General features: G+C 40.4%; 1 protein-coding gene across 1 annotated transcript; it reads left to right on the top strand.

Annotated features, from left to right (window-relative positions):
* Positions 1-15,073: 15,073 nt before the first annotated feature.
* Positions 15,074-16,455, top strand: LOC131241202 (probable inactive ATP-dependent zinc metalloprotease FTSHI 1, chloroplastic). Its single transcript, XM_058239928.1, has 4 exons — positions 15,074-15,548; positions 16,058-16,142; positions 16,245-16,308; positions 16,409-16,455. The coding sequence occupies exons 1-4, from the start codon at positions 15,313-15,315 to the stop codon at positions 16,438-16,440; spliced, it is 417 nt and encodes a 138-aa protein (XP_058095911.1). The 5' UTR covers positions 15,074-15,312; the 3' UTR covers positions 16,441-16,455.
* The last annotated feature ends 777 nt before the right edge of the window (positions 16,456-17,232 follow it).

Below are 17,232 nucleotides of genomic sequence, written 5' to 3'. Positions count from 1 at the left end.
TGACAATAACTAAACAACATTATGGGGCCTAGGAAAGTTTCAATGGTGGACACATTATTCCCACTAATGTGGTCTACTTAAGCTTTAAATGTACTTCAATTTGGTGTTTATGCCCTAAAATGAGTTGGAAAGATGGATGGATGGCATTGACAATGACACATACATCATGATGGGCCCCAAGAGTCTACTCACCATGCTATAATGTATTTACTACATAGTCTGCTTCGATTTTGGACAACTTAGATCTCACGCATGTTAATCTCACACATGTTACATTTGACGCGTGTGTAGGAGCATGAAAGCCATGGAAGTGGATTGCCATGTGACCCTCCACATGGGATATCCCTAGCGGCAGGCACAATGGAGTCCACTGTGATGCATTTTTACACACATCATCTATTTGTTTTGGTAGCTCATTTCAAGACCTTAGGTTTAAAATAAGGTAAATCCAAAGCTCAAGTGGACTACACTATAGGAAACCGTCCTAAGTGAATGGCCACCATTAAAATTTGATTAAGGACTATAAAAGTTTGAGATCAAGCTAATATATATTTGTGTTTCACCTCCATCTAATCGTGTGTGTAACATTATTGGTCATTTTGTAGCATGTATTTGGTATGAATTGGGATCTAAATCATAGTCATTGTAGGATATATATGAATTGGAATCAACAATTGCATATGGCGGCCGCAGCTAGAATCTATGTGAATAAAAAACTTGTCCCCACATGGTTGAGATGAATTCTATGACTTATTATTATAAGCAGTCAACTGTGATGTTCTTGTGAAATTCACCCTATTGATCAGGTGGGTCATTCCATTTCAGCCATAGGCCATACAAAATCAACCTAGACCATGATTTAGGTGGACTATATGATTGAAAAACAGTATTTAGGGCATTCCTCTCACAACTATTTCCATTTGCGTGGGCCACTTGAATCATGGACCGGGCTGATTTTTACACCCTATGGCTAAAATGGGATGACTCACTTGGTGATTGGGACAGTTTTTACTTGAATAATATCGCATGACCCACTGAATTTTTAAGTCAAATTTAGGCCATTGTAATGCACATACTCACCATGTAAACCACATGCACATTTTAAATTTCTCATACATGACCTATCGTATTGTTAATGTAAAATCCACCCCGATCACTAGGTGCATCACCTCGTTTGCATTACTTCATTCTAATGCAAGATCCAAAAATCAGCCCAGTCTGTAATTTAAATGACCATATAAAGGGAAACAATAATGATCACCCTCCAAACTATTTACTTTCATGTGGCCCACCTAAATCATAGATGGGCCTCATTTTTTATTCCAAGGCCTAAATATTAGTCTAACATTTAATGGTTGGAGTGGATTTCATATATTCATCATGGTGGGCCATGAAAAATCAAGGGTGGGTGTCACTCTCTCGAGTTGTTTCCCTTCATATGGACCATTTGAATCAAGGATTGGACTGATGTTTAGGCCTTGTGGATAAAATAGAGTGACACACTTGATGATCTAAGTAGATTTCACTTAAACATTATGGCATGACCTACTAATTCTTAAAGTCAAATTGAAATTGATTTTCATAGCAACTTAGAGAGTTGTAACCAGGCTTGAAATCACAGCTCCGCCACAACATTTCAAAATACATGAATCGGTGGTATAGACAGTGGTGGTATACAGCATTCTAAACATACTACTTCTCATTCTTACCTCTGATTACACTAAATTCATATTGACAAACGATCGTTGAATGGCAAATAAACATCACGGTGGCCTAAGGAACTAGGGTTGTCAACAGGTCAGGCTTGGTGTTGGCTTTAGGGGTGTACACAAACCGAGCTAGCTCGCTCGACTCGACTCGAAAAGGCTTGATTTGACTTGGTTCGAAGCTAAGTTCGAGCAGGCCCCACTTCGACTCGACTCGGATCGAATCCACCTTGAATCGATTACTTTGCCTTGATGTTGCTCACCAACTGTTTGATAAAAATGACTCAACGAAATGCGACTGGTGGCAAGGAAAGTATGTACATGAAACAAATACCATTTTTTTCTTTGTTTTTCTTGATTTTTATGTTACTTAGAAGGTATTTGACAAAATACCTGTAAAATCATTGCTTCTGTTTGAAAAACGGTGGGATTTTGAAATTGCAGTTCAGGTGTTTGCGGAAATGCCTCAATGGCGAACTCGGCTCGATCTTGGCTTAAACTCGGCCCGAGCTGGCCCGAGCTTTTCATCGAACCGAGCTGGGTTGGCGAGTCAAGCTCGAGGACTAAGCTGAGCCGAGTTCGAGCTGAGGTCCGCCAGTGGCCGAGCCGAGTTCAAGCTGAGGCCAGCTCAACTGGTTTGACTCGATGTACACCCCTAGTTGGCTTTAGCCCAGATTTTGAATTGTTCTGGGATGACCCTATCAAAATTTAGATTTTGCTGGTCCGAGCATGGCCCATTGACATCCCTGCTAGGAAGGTTTCAACAACGAGTGTCGATACTATTTTAATGTTGTCTCCTTAAGCTTTGGTTCTGCTTCATTTTTGAGCTTTTGCGTCTATACTTTTTCCTGTAATGTGGTCCACTTAACCTTTGGATCTGCTTCATTTTTTAGCCTCGGCATCTATACTATTTCCTATGATGTGGTCCACTTAACCTTTGGATCTGCTTCATTTTTGGGCTTCTGCTCTGAAATGAGGGGGCAAAACAGATGGACAACTTGGATGTAAAACGCATACATCACGGCCGGAATCGGCTTCCGGAAGTAGGAAACATCACCATCACTCTTTGAGGAAAGGAGGATGGACTGATCCTAGCATAAAGATGACTTGGGTAAAACGTTTCTTTAACATAAAGTGCAATTAGAGGCAATTAGAGATGTATAAGAACAGATGGAATCCTCTGCAACACCTGTTTTACGCGATAAGAGAACACCAGAGCTCCGTGGGCCCACTCACCTTGTTGTTTGTTTCACACCCACTCGGTCCATCAGGTGCGCCCCACGACGTCGAGTCATGGAGTAAACAAAATGCCCCCTTATACAATTCACTTGAGCTACACCACAGGGAATAATGGCAAGGAGACACCAACAATTGTGTGTGGGGCCCACCATTGTATTTATTTTCCATCCAGACCATTCATCAGATTCCCTCACCAGGATGAACAGAAAATGGAAAACTCAGACTGATATAAGATTCAGAGGGCCACTATGCGTGTACTCATAAGTTTTAAGCGTGACTTTGCATTGTTTCTTGTGATATGGCCCACCTTAGTTTTGAATATGGATAATATTTAGGATGTACAGTGAAAATTAGAAGGAATACACGATGGACGAAGTGGATGCGACATTTACAACAGGGTGCGCCATAAAGATCTTGGGTGTTTGACATGCCTCAAAAAACAGGTGCTGTAGAAGATTCCTGTCTTAGAATAAGGAAAGATATTTCAGTCATGGTCACAGAGAGCGACGGCAAAATAAAAGAAAGAAGTCCCTATGCAGTCCACGTGGAAGGGTGATTTATCATTTCAGGCCATCCATCAGCAAGTGGTTCAAAATACTCATGGATCAGATGATCCCATCCTTCTGATGGGTGGACATCAAAGAGAATCTAAAAAACGGTCATGGTAGTTATCCTTTTTCAAACCATAAATGGTACTAGTGGGGCTCACCTTTCAACAGCTAGTCATTGATCTAGTGGGCCTCACCTGGAAACTGTTGGATATTATACAGATTAATATAATTTCTGTATAATATGGAAATCGAAAAATCACTATGATCAAAACTAAGGACAGGCTGAAGCACGTTTGAAACGCTGTCCGTAAAGTGTTATTTGCCCCTATTCAAGTGAATTGAGTATGCTGATAGGTTACAGGCAAACCACTTCTAGGATACGATGAGCCTGGTGTGGGTCTGCGTTCAGCAAACACGAAAGCCCACTAAATAGAACTTTATTACACAATCTTGTAGAAATACAAAAGAAAAAATCCCAAAAGAAAAGAGAGAAGAAGAATATTTGATTTAGATCACTGCACTTGGTCAGTTCTTCAGCCACTGGTTCAGTTGAACTGTTTTAGACCACACTGTTGGTCTGTTCTTCAAGCAAAGATTTAATCCTTGGTGTCTTGCTGGAATCACTGGAGTATAGGAGAGGAGAAGTGGGCTATCTCAGTTCATATGGGTCTACTGGAGTGGGTTGAGAAATTATTTGGAAACCCATCCAGGCCCTCTTTTTATAGGCTATTATGGCTGGGGGTTTCAGGGAATTAAATCCCATAACCGTTTTTAACTAGCCATTTTATGGCCGTTTTCTAACTGTTGTGCATGGGCCATTAACCTGCTGCATGCTGACTATTGTGAGACAGCATCTAGCCATTTTCTAGCTGTTGGGCTAGCTATGCAACAGTTACTGCTGGACCCTGTACTAATGACACAGCTGTTGCACATCTGCTGCAACAACTCTTTTTTCAGCTCTCTATATATACTGGAGGACTCTCATTCAGTCCTCTAGTCTCCCCTTCATCCAGCTATTTGCCTTAGACACTTAGTCGCACATGTCTCGCTTCGGTTCGCTCAAGGTTGCGAAGGAGCGACCCTCTGCGACATGATGCGGACGTGCGAAGTGCAAAGTGCGCCACTAGCGCCTCTACAGCCACACTACCTCACATGCCCATGCCCACGCCCTCGCACCGAGCCCCTGACTGTAACCGTGACCGAAACCGAGCGCAAGCGCGCGCGAACACGCAAGTCCCATGGTCAACATACTAGGTAAGCAAATATTATAGTACTCCAACACTTTCATTTAAACTACCTTTTCTTCTCTGCCTTTTTCAATGTGAGTTATTCCTAAAAACCACAAAAAGGTGTTTTTCAAACACTTATATATATATATATATTATTTTTTTATTTTAAAATATATATTTATAAAATCAATATTTTGCAACAATCCCCCACTTGATTTTTTTTAAAAAAAATATTTTCTCGGTTAAACATTTCTGCCAGAATAATCAGATTATATGCATAAAGAAAGATATCTTTCGATTTTAATCTTTCCTAAGTGTAAGTATCTCAAAACTCTGTCGAAATGACTGGTAGTCGTAGTGTTGAACCAGTTATTCCTAGATAACAGAGTTGGAGAAACCATAATGTATTCGCTATGTGTTTGTTAGAATTCCGACAATCTTGCTTAGCACAATTAATGACCATGTACTTATCCTATTTCGTGAACGATCTCGAGAGAAACTCCTAACTCTCATGAGAGACGGCACAATCTCTATGTTCATATAGGTGAAATTCTTACAGTGTTTCCGTTACTATAAGACACTTGTCCTATAGACTGAATTTCATTAAGAGTTCTAAAACTTAACCCTCTTTCGTAACGCTCAACACTCTATTATGGATGAGGTTGTATAATTTAGTGTTGAAAAACTTTCCATATATTAATGACTTGTTCTTACCCATTGAACCCAAAATTAGAGATTTTCTAATTTTATGTTGGGTTACCATCATTGGTGGAGCTTTGGTTGAAGAGTTTCAACCTCATCCCTCTAGATGTAGCATTTACTACCTCTCTCGGTAGAGGTTTAGTAAAAGGGTCTGTCAGGTTATTGCTTGATTTCACATAGGAACTAACAATGATTCCATCTTGAATCAATTCTCTAACATAATCATGTCGAAGACTGATATGTCTAAACTTACCATTATAAGTGCCGCTATAGACTCTAGCTAATGTGGCTTCACTATCACAATGTAGTGACACAACCGATATAGGCTTTACACAGAAAGAGATTTCTAATAGAAGATCCCTTAGCCACTCAGCCTCTTTGTCTGTTGCAGCCAGGGCTATGAATTCAGACTCCATAATCGAGTGTGTTATGCAAGTCTGTTTTTTTGGATCCCCAAGATACAGCTGCACCTCCTAGGGTGAATACCTACCCTGTAATATACTTGTTGTCCCCTACACTTGATATCCAACTCGTATCGGTATATCTTTCCAATACGGCAGGAAACTCTGAATAAAATAGGCATAAGTCTTTGGTTGCTTTTAAGTAACCAAGGACTTTACTGATTGCATTCCAGTGTTCAGTACTGGGGTTACTAGTAAACCTACTAAGTTTACTCATAGCATATGCGATATCAGGTCTAGTGTATTGCATAGCATACATAAGACTCCCTATAACACTTACATATTTTAATTGTGTAACTGTTTTTTCAGTATTTTCTTTTAGTTTGATACTTGGATCAAATGGGGTTTTTGCTTCCTTTATATTCAGATGGTTAAACTTGTTTAGTATTTTCTCAATATAATGAAATTGACATAAAGCATAACCCCCACAATATTTTTTAACTTTGATGCCTAGGATGGTATCAACTTGTCAAAGACCCTTAATTTTAAATATGGAAGATAGAAACCTCTTTGTTTCAGTCATACTTTCCATTTTATTACTTATTATTAACCTGTCATCAACATACAGACAAATAATAACGATACTACTACCATCTACTTTAGAATATATGCATTTGTCAGCTACACTATGCATAAAACCATGAGATAATATTTTAGAATCAAACTTCTCATGCCATTGTTTTAATGCTAGTTTTAATCCATACAAAGATTTGACTAATCTAAATACTTTGTTTTCATTTCCTAGTAGAATAAAACCTTTAGGTTGTTCCATGTATACCTCCTCATTGAGGTCACCATTCAGGAATGCAGTCTTTACATCCATTTCATGGATGTAAAGATGATGTATAGAAGCTAGCGCAAATAATATCCTAATGGATGTTATTTTAGTTACAGGTGAGTATGTGTCAAAGTAATTTATCTATTCTTTTTGTCTAAAATCCTTAGCTACTAGTCGAGCTTTAAAGGTTTGGATAGTCCCATCAGTGTGATATTTCTTCTTAAATACCCACTTACAACCTATGGGTCTAGAACCTGGAGGTAAGTTTACTAGTTCCCATGTTTGATTTGACAGTATGGATTCCATTTCATCGTTTATAGATTCTTTCCAGAAAGCTAAGTCTCTAGAGGATACAGCCCCTTTATATGTTTTAGGATCATCTTCTATAGTCATCACTATAGGTATTTTTCTTATAACATTTTCTCTATCTCCTTCTACAATATGGAAAATAATGCGTTGTGAGTCTATGTAGTTATCTCTTAGACTCTTCTCTATTCTCGTCCTTTGACTCTTACGAGTTTCAACAAGAGCTTTCATTATCTGTGGAGCTGTGCTATCTAGTTCTCTATTAGGAGTTTGGATTTCATTATCCTTTGACTCCAAGGATAGTGAGTTCTCAAATAACTCAACGTCTCTTGATTCTATTATTGTATTAGACTCTATGTCTAGTAGTTTATAAGCTTTACTATGATGTGCATACCCTACGAAGGCGCACTTAATAGCTCTTGGTCCTTAGTTCTTTTTGGATCAGGGGTTTTGCAATATGCAAGACACCTCCACACTTTTAGATATCCTATGTTAGGTTTTTCACTTTTTCATGTTTCATATGGAGATATTTTATATTTTTTAGACGAAGTTCTGTTTAGAATATGACATGCTGCAAGGAGTGTCTCACTCCATAGACTTAGTGACAACTTTGCTCTTATCAACATTAAGTTGACCATTTCTACTAATGTTTTATTCTTCCTTTCAGCTATTCCATTTTGATAAGGTATGTATGGTGCTGTACATTGATGTATCAGTCCATGTTCTTCACAGAAGTTATCGAATTCATTTGAGAAGTATTCTCCTCCTCTATCGCTACGGAGAATTTTTTATTTTCTTATTTAGTTGATTCTCTACTTCTGCTTTATATATTTTAAACATTTTCAATGCTTCATCTTTGCTCTTTAACAGATAAACATATACATATTTAGAATAATCATCTATAAAGGTTATGAAGTACCGTTTACCTCCACGAGTAAGAATGTCGTTTAACTCACAGATATCACTGTGCACAAGATCCAATACTTGAGACGATCTTTCAACACTTGGAAAAGGTTTCTTCGTCATTTTGGATGGTGTGCACACTTCACATTTATTGGTTTCATTATCTGTGTATGAGATTAAACCATTCTTAGGTATGAACTTCTAAGTACTATACCCTATATGGGCTAGTCTATCATGCCATAGTCCAACGGATTCAACCATATACGTAGAAGTGCTACTTTCATTTAGAGAAAACTTGACCATTCCATTACAAGCATATCCCTTTCTGACAAAATTCTCATTTTTTGACAGAATCAGTTTACCTGACTCGTACACCACCCTTATACCTGGTTTACCTAGAAGATCCACAAAAACTAAGTTTCGCCTCATGTTTGGGACGAGTAGTACATTAGTCAGAATCACTTTCTTCCCAGAGGTGAATATCAATTCGACAATTCCTTTGCCGATGACCTTCGATCGGACTTCATTACCCATTTGGACTTCTTGACCATCGGTCAATTCCTCATAGGTTTTGAAAGCTGATTTGTCGTAACACACATGTACTGTAGCGACAGTATCATACCACTAACCTGAAACTTTGTCTTGGATGATATTCACCTCAGTGATCATTGCCACAATATCACATTCTTCTACTGCATTTGCCTCTTTTTTAGATTTGCGATATCGGCATACTCGAGTATAGTGCCCGATTTTTCCACAGACATGGCATGGGCCTTTGAACTTTCCGTTCTTCTTTTGGGCATTTTTCTTGAATTTTCCTTTATTGGGTTTCAGGGAATCGTTCTTCTCGAGATTCTTGTTATTAGTGTTCTCTACTACATATACCTTGGACGAGGCATTCCCGTTATCATTTTTTCTGTCGCGGTTACGGGATTCTTTCTCAATTTTGAGATATTTCTGGATTTGTTCCAGTGTGTAGTCATTAGTTTTATGCAGCAACTTCTTTCTATAGTCTTTCCACATCGGTGACAATTTGACGATTATAGCCCCGACTTGGAATGATTTAGGAAGATCAATTTTAATTGCTTTGATTTTGTTAACTATTAGCTATAGTTCTTGGATTTGGGGCAGCAACGGTTTGTTATCTACCATGTTGAAGTAAAAATACTTGGCGATGAGGAATTTGTTGGTACCTTCTTCTTTGGCCTTGTATTTGAACTCCAGAGCGGTCCAGATCTCCTTTGCTGATGATGTCTATTCGTATAGATCGTACAGTCGGTCGCAGAGTGCGTTCAGAATGTGTCCTCAACACAAGAGTTCGTCTTCGGCTCGTTTGGTGCGGGCAGCCTCCTGTTCAGGTGTGTCTGTGTCGGATGCTTCAAGTAGTGCTTGCAGATTTGGATTTAAAATGTAATAGATTTTCAGCACCGTCAGAAGAAATTTCAGCTTGTCTTGTCATCTCATAAAATTGGTTCCATCGAACTGATCGAAACGTATCAAGTCCTGATTCATCAACTTGATGGATGAAACATTAACGGCTTCCATCAAATAACACTTTAAGATTGTTGAATATTATACAGATTAATTAATTTCTGTATAATATGGAAATCGAAAAATCACGATGATCAAAACTAAGGACAGGCTGAAGCACATCTGAAACACTGTCCTTAAAGTGTTATTTGCCCCTACTCAAGTGAATTGAGTATGCTGATAGGTTACAGGCAAACCACTTCTAGGATATGTAAGCCTGGTGTGGGTCTGCGTTCAACAAACACGAAGGCCCACCTATTGGAACTCTATTACACAATCTGGTAGAAATACAAAAGAAAAAATTCCAAAAGAAAAGAGAGAGAAGAATATTTGATTTAGACCACTGCACTTGGTCAGTTCTTCAGCCACTGGTTCAGTTGAACCGTTCTAGACCACACTGTTGGTCTGTTCTTCAAGCAAATATTTAATCTTTATTGTCTTACTGGAATCACTGGAGTATAAGAGAGGAGTAGTGGGCTATTTCAGTTCGTATGGGTCTGCTGGAGTAGGTTGAGAGATTGTTTGAAAACCCATCCAGACCCTCCTTTTATAGGCTATTGTGACTGGGGGTTATGCTTCAGGGAATTAAATCTCATAACCGTTTTCTAGCTGTTGGAGAAAACTAGCCGTTTTATGGCCATTTTCTGACTGTTGTGCATGGGCCATTAACCTGCTGCATGCTGACTATTGTGAGACAACGGGTAGCCATTTTCTAGCTGTTGGGCTAGCCATGCAGCAATTATTGCTGGACCCTGTACTAATGGCACAGCTGTTACAGAGCTGCTGCAATAGCTCTTTTTTCAGTTCTCTATATATACTGGAGGACTCTCATTTAGTCCTCTAGTCTCCCCTTCATCCAGTCATCCGCCTTAGCCACTTAGTCCCACAGCGACGTGCAAAGTGCAAAGTGCAACACTAGCGCCTCTACAGCCACACTGCTTTACATGCCCACGCCCTTGCACCGAGCCTATGCCCAAGCCCGAGCTGAGCGCGATGCACGAGAACACCCAAGTCCCATGGTCAACGGACTAGGTAAGCAAATATTATAGTACTCCAACACTTTCATTTAAACCACTTTTTCTTCTCTGTTTTTTCCAACATGGGACTATTCCCAAAAACCTACAAAAAAGTATTTTTCAAACACTTATATATATATATATATATATATTATTTTTTATTTTAAAATATATATTTATAAAATCAATATTTTGCAACAGGAACGGGTCCTAATATCTCCTGCGCAAACCATATGATGATTTTGGGTATCTCCCATCCATTGTGGGGCCATCGTATGGTCTGGCCCTGGTCACTGGGTGGGCCCCACATGAACTATTTGCTGAGGGCTGAACAGACGCTCGATCTTGTAGTTCCTGGAAGAAATATGGTCATCTGCCTGCGCGTAAATGGCTATGGGTTGTTGGTGATCTCTCCCTATCAATCAACACATCATTTTAAGTCACAGATGTCTTAGTTGCAGTGGGCCACTCGAAATTGCAACAGGTTAATCTGAGCTGTTCCGAACTCGATTCTTGTGATGATACATGACAGCTCAGGTACGAATCTTTATCTCCCGCTCAACTCCATGTGCCACTCGTGCAGAAGACCCCAACCCTGAAAAATATAAAATACGAACCGCGCTACGATGTCAGTTGAGCTACTTCATCTAAAGCAGTGGACAGACGTTGACCTAAGCCGGTGCACGTGCGTGGCTCACCAAACGAGTCGATTAGTGAGATTTTCACCTGAGGGGATTTTTATTGTGTGGCCCACTTTTGCACGGATGTTCTGTACAGGCAGTGCTGTACACCAAAGTCCATGCTTGTTTCAAAACAAGGAGTGGTCCACCTATTTTTGGACCGGAGTTGTCCACAACATTTGTTATAGAAGGTGGGTGTAGGCCGAAGCTCTGTGGAGCCCACCACTCAATATGTAAGATCCACTCCATCCATCAGGTAAGGACTCTTGTGTTACATGAACATATGTATCAGCTTGATAGAAAACTTAGATGTGCCACACCAATAGAAACAAGATAAAATTGTTCCAACAACCTCTAAAACCCCATGTGAATTGTGAATTAGGCGGTCCAATTACAGAACCAGTTCTTATTACGCACCTGGTCTAGATTGGCAACTTGTTCTGATCCAAAGTGGCTGGCCGGCTTATAAAGTCTCGGTTTCAAAACATTGGTTCGTGTGCAAACTTGTCTTTGACCATATCTCAGTTTTTTTTTCAAGTTTATACAACAAATGGCCAATATTTTTATACGCATGAGTTTTATTTATTTATTTTTCTTTTTCAACTTGTGTTTGGCTTAATTCAGGCCATCTCTGTCTATTGTTTCCCAGCATAGATTCAACAATTGAAGGCCTGCGATTATTGAACTATGGGCCCACTTTTCATCATTATTTGTTACATGCTGATTGGCTTAAAAAATACGGTGGAATTTAAAATTGGGAAATCCTAAGGCCCTGGCGTGGTGTGGTGCACCTGAGATTTGTACCTCTCTTATTCTTAGGCTTATGCCATGAAATTAGTTGGTAGAATGGATGGAACGCTTAGATATACAACACATACATCCAGGTGGGTCCCCCACAGTCAGGGCATCGGTTATTCCGGGTCCCAGCCAAGTCGTGCATATGCATGTTTTTGACGGGTCATGGATTGGTTGGGTGGAGTCTACTGAATAGTGGTTTCAAGATGATGATTGGACTGTTTTTAGTCCACTTGATCTTGATTGTCATTGAAAAAAAAAAATAATTTATTTTCTTAAAATTTAATTTTTTAATTTTTCCTTATGCCCTTGAACGGATGGTTACAATCGTCTCAATTGCATGATTTTTAGAACCAACCAATAACATTCCTATCATGATGATCGTTCAACCGTCGTGATTGATGGATCATCTATGGTTTTAAAGAAACACTTTTATAGGACTATCCTAACCATGAAAACCAAATGGCTAAGGTTGCCACTGGGTGCTGATATTTGATGTAACCAAACATGACCTAAAGTAGAAAAGAATATTTCCATACTGTATTTGGCGCAACCGAATGCACCCTAAGAACTTACAATAGAACTCGAGCTTAACCCAGTGCACCCTTATGCAGATTAGGTGGGGTTGCCCACACAAACCGCAGCTGTGATAGGCTTACCATGATGTATGTGTTTTATACCCACATCGTTCATACATTTTTCTAATTCATTTTCCAGCATTTTCCAGCAGAAGTAGATATACCACGAGAAAAGGTGGATATAATAATACCCATCATTCAAATTTTCTTAAGGCCTATGGTAATGTTTATTTTCCATAATATTTATTTGACATAACCTATTGATAATGACACCGCGGTTTAGATGGAGGAAAAATATAAATATTACTTTTATACGTCCAGGAAGTTTTTAACATTGAGAGTTCAAGCACTAATATTTTCTGAGTAGATTCTACTCTATTTTTTGTGTTCATGCCTTCAAAAAAAGGTGACAAAAACGGATGGGTGATATAAAACACATTCATCAAGGTGGTCTACAGTCTCCAACCCATCACCACAGTCTCCTGGGGTGGTGTGGGCAGCACCACCTGATCCACGTCTAATGCAAAGTCAGGATTAGATCTGTTGGGACCACAGGCGGTAAATCTAATCAATCTCGTTAGTGGGCCCGTAACGAGGTGGATCTGTCCGCAACATCTTTTCCCTCACAAGATGAACGTATCCAGCATATTGGGGGGCCACGAATGGAAGATCATGGACGCTGGTCCACATTTAATAGTGAATTGGAATGTTATAATCATCTAAAGAGATAGGCCTTTTTGCATCTCCCTACCATAGCCCCACCAAATGAACAGCGTGGATCCCTAAACGGTGGGCCAGCAACTTGCTATTGAACGTTATATATTTCCTCTACCGAGCTTGCTACGGCTTAAGGTAAATTGCCGCGAGTTGGATTATAATCACGGTCTGGGCAACCAGTGCTACATTCCCGTTGATGTCTTAGATCACTGGGGTTCATCAATCATCACATGGGCTCTCACCTTCCATCTTCCCAATCCCAGATGGGCACGGCTTCAATGGATTCCTGTGGAGCCCCCCTTGATCTATATTATTTAGATCCATGCCATCCATCTGTGTTAACACCTCAATTTTGGCAGTGATACCAAAAAATGAAGCAGATCCGAATATAAGGTGGACCACACCACAGAAATTAGTGATTAAATACTCACCATTAAAAACTTCTTTGGGGCCACCAGAATTTTTATTTACCATCCAACCTGTTGATAAGGTCACAAAGACGTGCATGAAGGGATCACACAAATATCAACTTGATCCAAAACTATTGCGGCTCACAATAAGTTTTTAATTGTTGATCACCACTGTTTCCTGTGGTGTGATCCACCTGAAATTTTTATCTGCTTTATTTTTGTATTCATGTCATAAAATAATTTTTCAAAACGGATGGACAGAGTGGATGCAAGGTATATGTATCAAGGTGGGCCCCACGTTCAGGGATCCACCGAATTTGCAGCCTCCCAAATAAGCCGATGCACGCTCGTACGTTGGCTTCACACGCATACGGAGGCAGCAAAGGTTCAAAAGTCGAGCAACGATCCACATTGATCGCACGCCTACTGAACTAGCTGTTATTTCATACTTGGGCCAGATCTGTCCACCCGATGAACGTCTCACAACTAGGGTTGTACACGAGTTAAGCTAGTTCGAAAAGCTCGCTTGACTCGGCTCAACTCAGCTTGGATTGACTCGGCTTGAAAGGTTAACTCAAGGCGAGTCAAGCTTGTTTACTAAAACTTGAGTTGAGTTCAGGCAAGTTCAACCATAGTGTATATTAATTTTACTTGACTCGAGCCTGAAGCTCAACTCAGCTTGAGTAATATATTTTAATTATATATATATATATATATATATATATATATAAGTTTTTAAAAAAAAAAGTTAAAACTTAAAAGTTTTTATTAAAAAATTTTACTTGATCTTACCTATTCCCATTCCCTCTTTTTCTTTCCCTTACCCTGTTGAGATAAACTCGACTCAACTTGAACCGCCGGCTCAACTCGAACTGGACTCAAAGGCTTTTGCAAACAAGCCAAGTTTCAACGTTGTGCTCGAGGGCGAGCTCGAGTATAGCATGGACGTGTCAGGCCGAGCTTGGCCCACCTCGACTCGATGTACAGCCCTGCCACAACTCGCTCCCCGGTGCCACGCTGGCACCTGTGCCTGCGAGTAGGGTTCTTATCCTACCCGCACGGACTGGCTTTCCCCATCCCCCTTCATCTGCAAACAAAACCCCGCCTAAACCCCAATTCCGGATAAAACATCTATGCTCCGATCTCTGTATCTCCTCTCCTCTCCTCTCCCAATCTCTTCCCCTCCATAAAACCCTAGAAATGCTTTCAAAACCCTAATTCCAAAAATCGCATTCTAAATTCCTCGGGATGAACGCCACTGACATCCTTCTCTCATACAACACTCCCCATCACCGTCCTCCAATCCACAATCTCCCCTCAATTCCCCTTCACAAACCCTCAAAACGCTTCAATTTCAATCCAAACCTCCGAAAAGGATCTCACCGTTCTCGATCTCTTGGCACCTTTCCACGTGACTCCGCTTCCGATCCGGTCCCGAAATCTGACTCGCACGACGATTTCGTATCTAGGGTTCTGAGGGAAAACCCTAGCGAGGTCGAGCCACGCTATCTCGTCGGGAGCCGGTTCTACACTCTCAGAGAGAAGGAGAATCTCAACCAGGCTGCTGACAGTGGAATCTTTCAGCTTGCAAAGAAATTGTCTGATATATGGGGAATTAAGAGGAAGGGAGATGTGGTCGGGGGTCAGACAGGGGTACCGTCTGATCCGGTGTATTTGAAGGATATCCTTAGAGAGTTTAAGGGGAAGCTTTATGTTCCGGAGGAGGGTTTTCAGGGTGCGTTTATCAGAAGAGGAAGAATTTGATCATAATTTGCAGGAATTGCCGAAGATGAGTTTCGAGGATTTCCAGAAAGCCTGGAAGAGTGATAAGATCAAGCTGTTGACTTCAAAATCGGTGGCTGGGGTTGATTCCGATTATGGTTACCGCAATTTTGTCGTGGATTTGAAAGAAATTCCAGGCGACAAGCAGTTGCAGAGAACCAAGTGGTGAATGTCAATTTCCTTAATCATTGCCTTTATTTTTCCCATTGGAGGAAACATATACAATGTTTGGATTGGTCGAGCCAAATGATTTTGTTTTGCTTGGCACATAGACTTAAATCTCTGGCTTGCTTCTGCTGATCCATGCTTTTCGTATGGTGGGCTCTTTTGTGAACTGTTCCTTCCCCAAAAATGTAGCCCATTGGAAAATTCTAGCTGTACAATTGGGGTGTGTGCGCACTTCTTGCAAATTCCACTTTCAGCAGCCAATCAGACAGTTAAAAGTTGTTGATCTGACAAGACGAACTGCCTGGGCTGTTGTTGGGCCGGTTGACCAGATGGTTCAATGCTATACCAAACTGGTTTTTAGTGATCTAACTTCTTTGCTGGGTAGACTGTCTGGCCCACTCCAGGTCGAGCAGAAATGTCAGTTTAGTGCCTCTCTTGTTGAGCTCTTTTCTTCTTGAAAAATCAAGGACGTATATTTAGGTCCTGCAAATTACATCTTGTGTCAGGGCGATGAACTTAACCGAGAATCAATCACAAACCCTCTTGGAGGAATACAGGGGCCCACAGTATGAAATTGAGAAGCATACTACGGTAATGTATTTCTGCTTCTCTGTTGTGAAATAAGTGTATGTGTTCTTGTTTCTCTAGTTATTTTTAGTTAATCATGCTGTCTAATTAAACTATTTTGGACAGAACTCGTTCATTCGGTGGATTGCTCTTTTTGGTTGGTGTTCATTCATTATATTGTTTTTGATAGGTAATATGGGCTTGAATCCATGACCTCTATGTTGAAATGCTCTTTCTCTACTACTGAGACATGGGCTTGAACCCTCCATTCCAAAAAAAAAATTTGGAAGGCAATGATAATTTTATTGAAAAAGAGCGCTGAGATGGTGCCAAAAAGTCAACCCAAAGATAGAAAAATTAACATCCTTCAAAACATCCATACGAAAGGGCTATACCACAAGATATAACACCCTACTAGAAACCCACTCCATTGCATCACTTTCATTTTGAGAGCATCTTCCATTCCCCTTCTCCCAAATCGACCATAGGACAACCAAGAGACTCAACTTCCAAACAACCCTTTGCTTGCTTCTTCAACCTCAGTCTATGCCATGCCAGAAGAAGACCCCCGATTGAGTCCAACATTGACCAAGGCACATTGAAGCTCCTTAGAAGGCCATACCACATTTGCCCTGTGAATGGGCAATGAATGAAAATATGATCGATTGATTGGCACTCATCTTGTACAAAAGACACATGCTAGGGATAATCATTGACCATTTTTTAAGATTATCAATGGTCAAGACCCTTCCCCCTCCCACTAGCCACCTAAAGGCTGCGACCCGGGAGGGCACCATACACCAAACCACTGTGAAGCTCAAATAATATAATACGAGCGAACTGAGAAATGCCCCGACTCACCTTTCAGCCAGATCATCATATCCGAGTCACCACTCAGCGAGCAACATAATTGGAGGTGATCCAGGAGCGAGACATACTCCATCTCATCGTTAAGGATGTACCTTTGGCAAGGGGGCAACCAAACTACTCTCCACACCAAGAGAAGCATTTAGAAATCAAAACATTAAGTCAGGTTATTCTTGGAAATACATTTTGCAAGGTGGTTTCCTGGACCCAAACATCTTTCAAAAAATCTGACCCAGAGAGAATTTGA

This window comes from Magnolia sinica, chromosome 3 (genome assembly GCF_029962835.1).
Source record: "Magnolia sinica isolate HGM2019 chromosome 3, MsV1, whole genome shotgun sequence".
In the NCBI taxonomy this organism is placed as follows: domain Eukaryota; kingdom Viridiplantae; phylum Streptophyta; class Magnoliopsida; order Magnoliales; family Magnoliaceae; genus Magnolia; species Magnolia sinica.
This window is presented reverse-complemented; position numbering and strand designations above follow the sequence as displayed.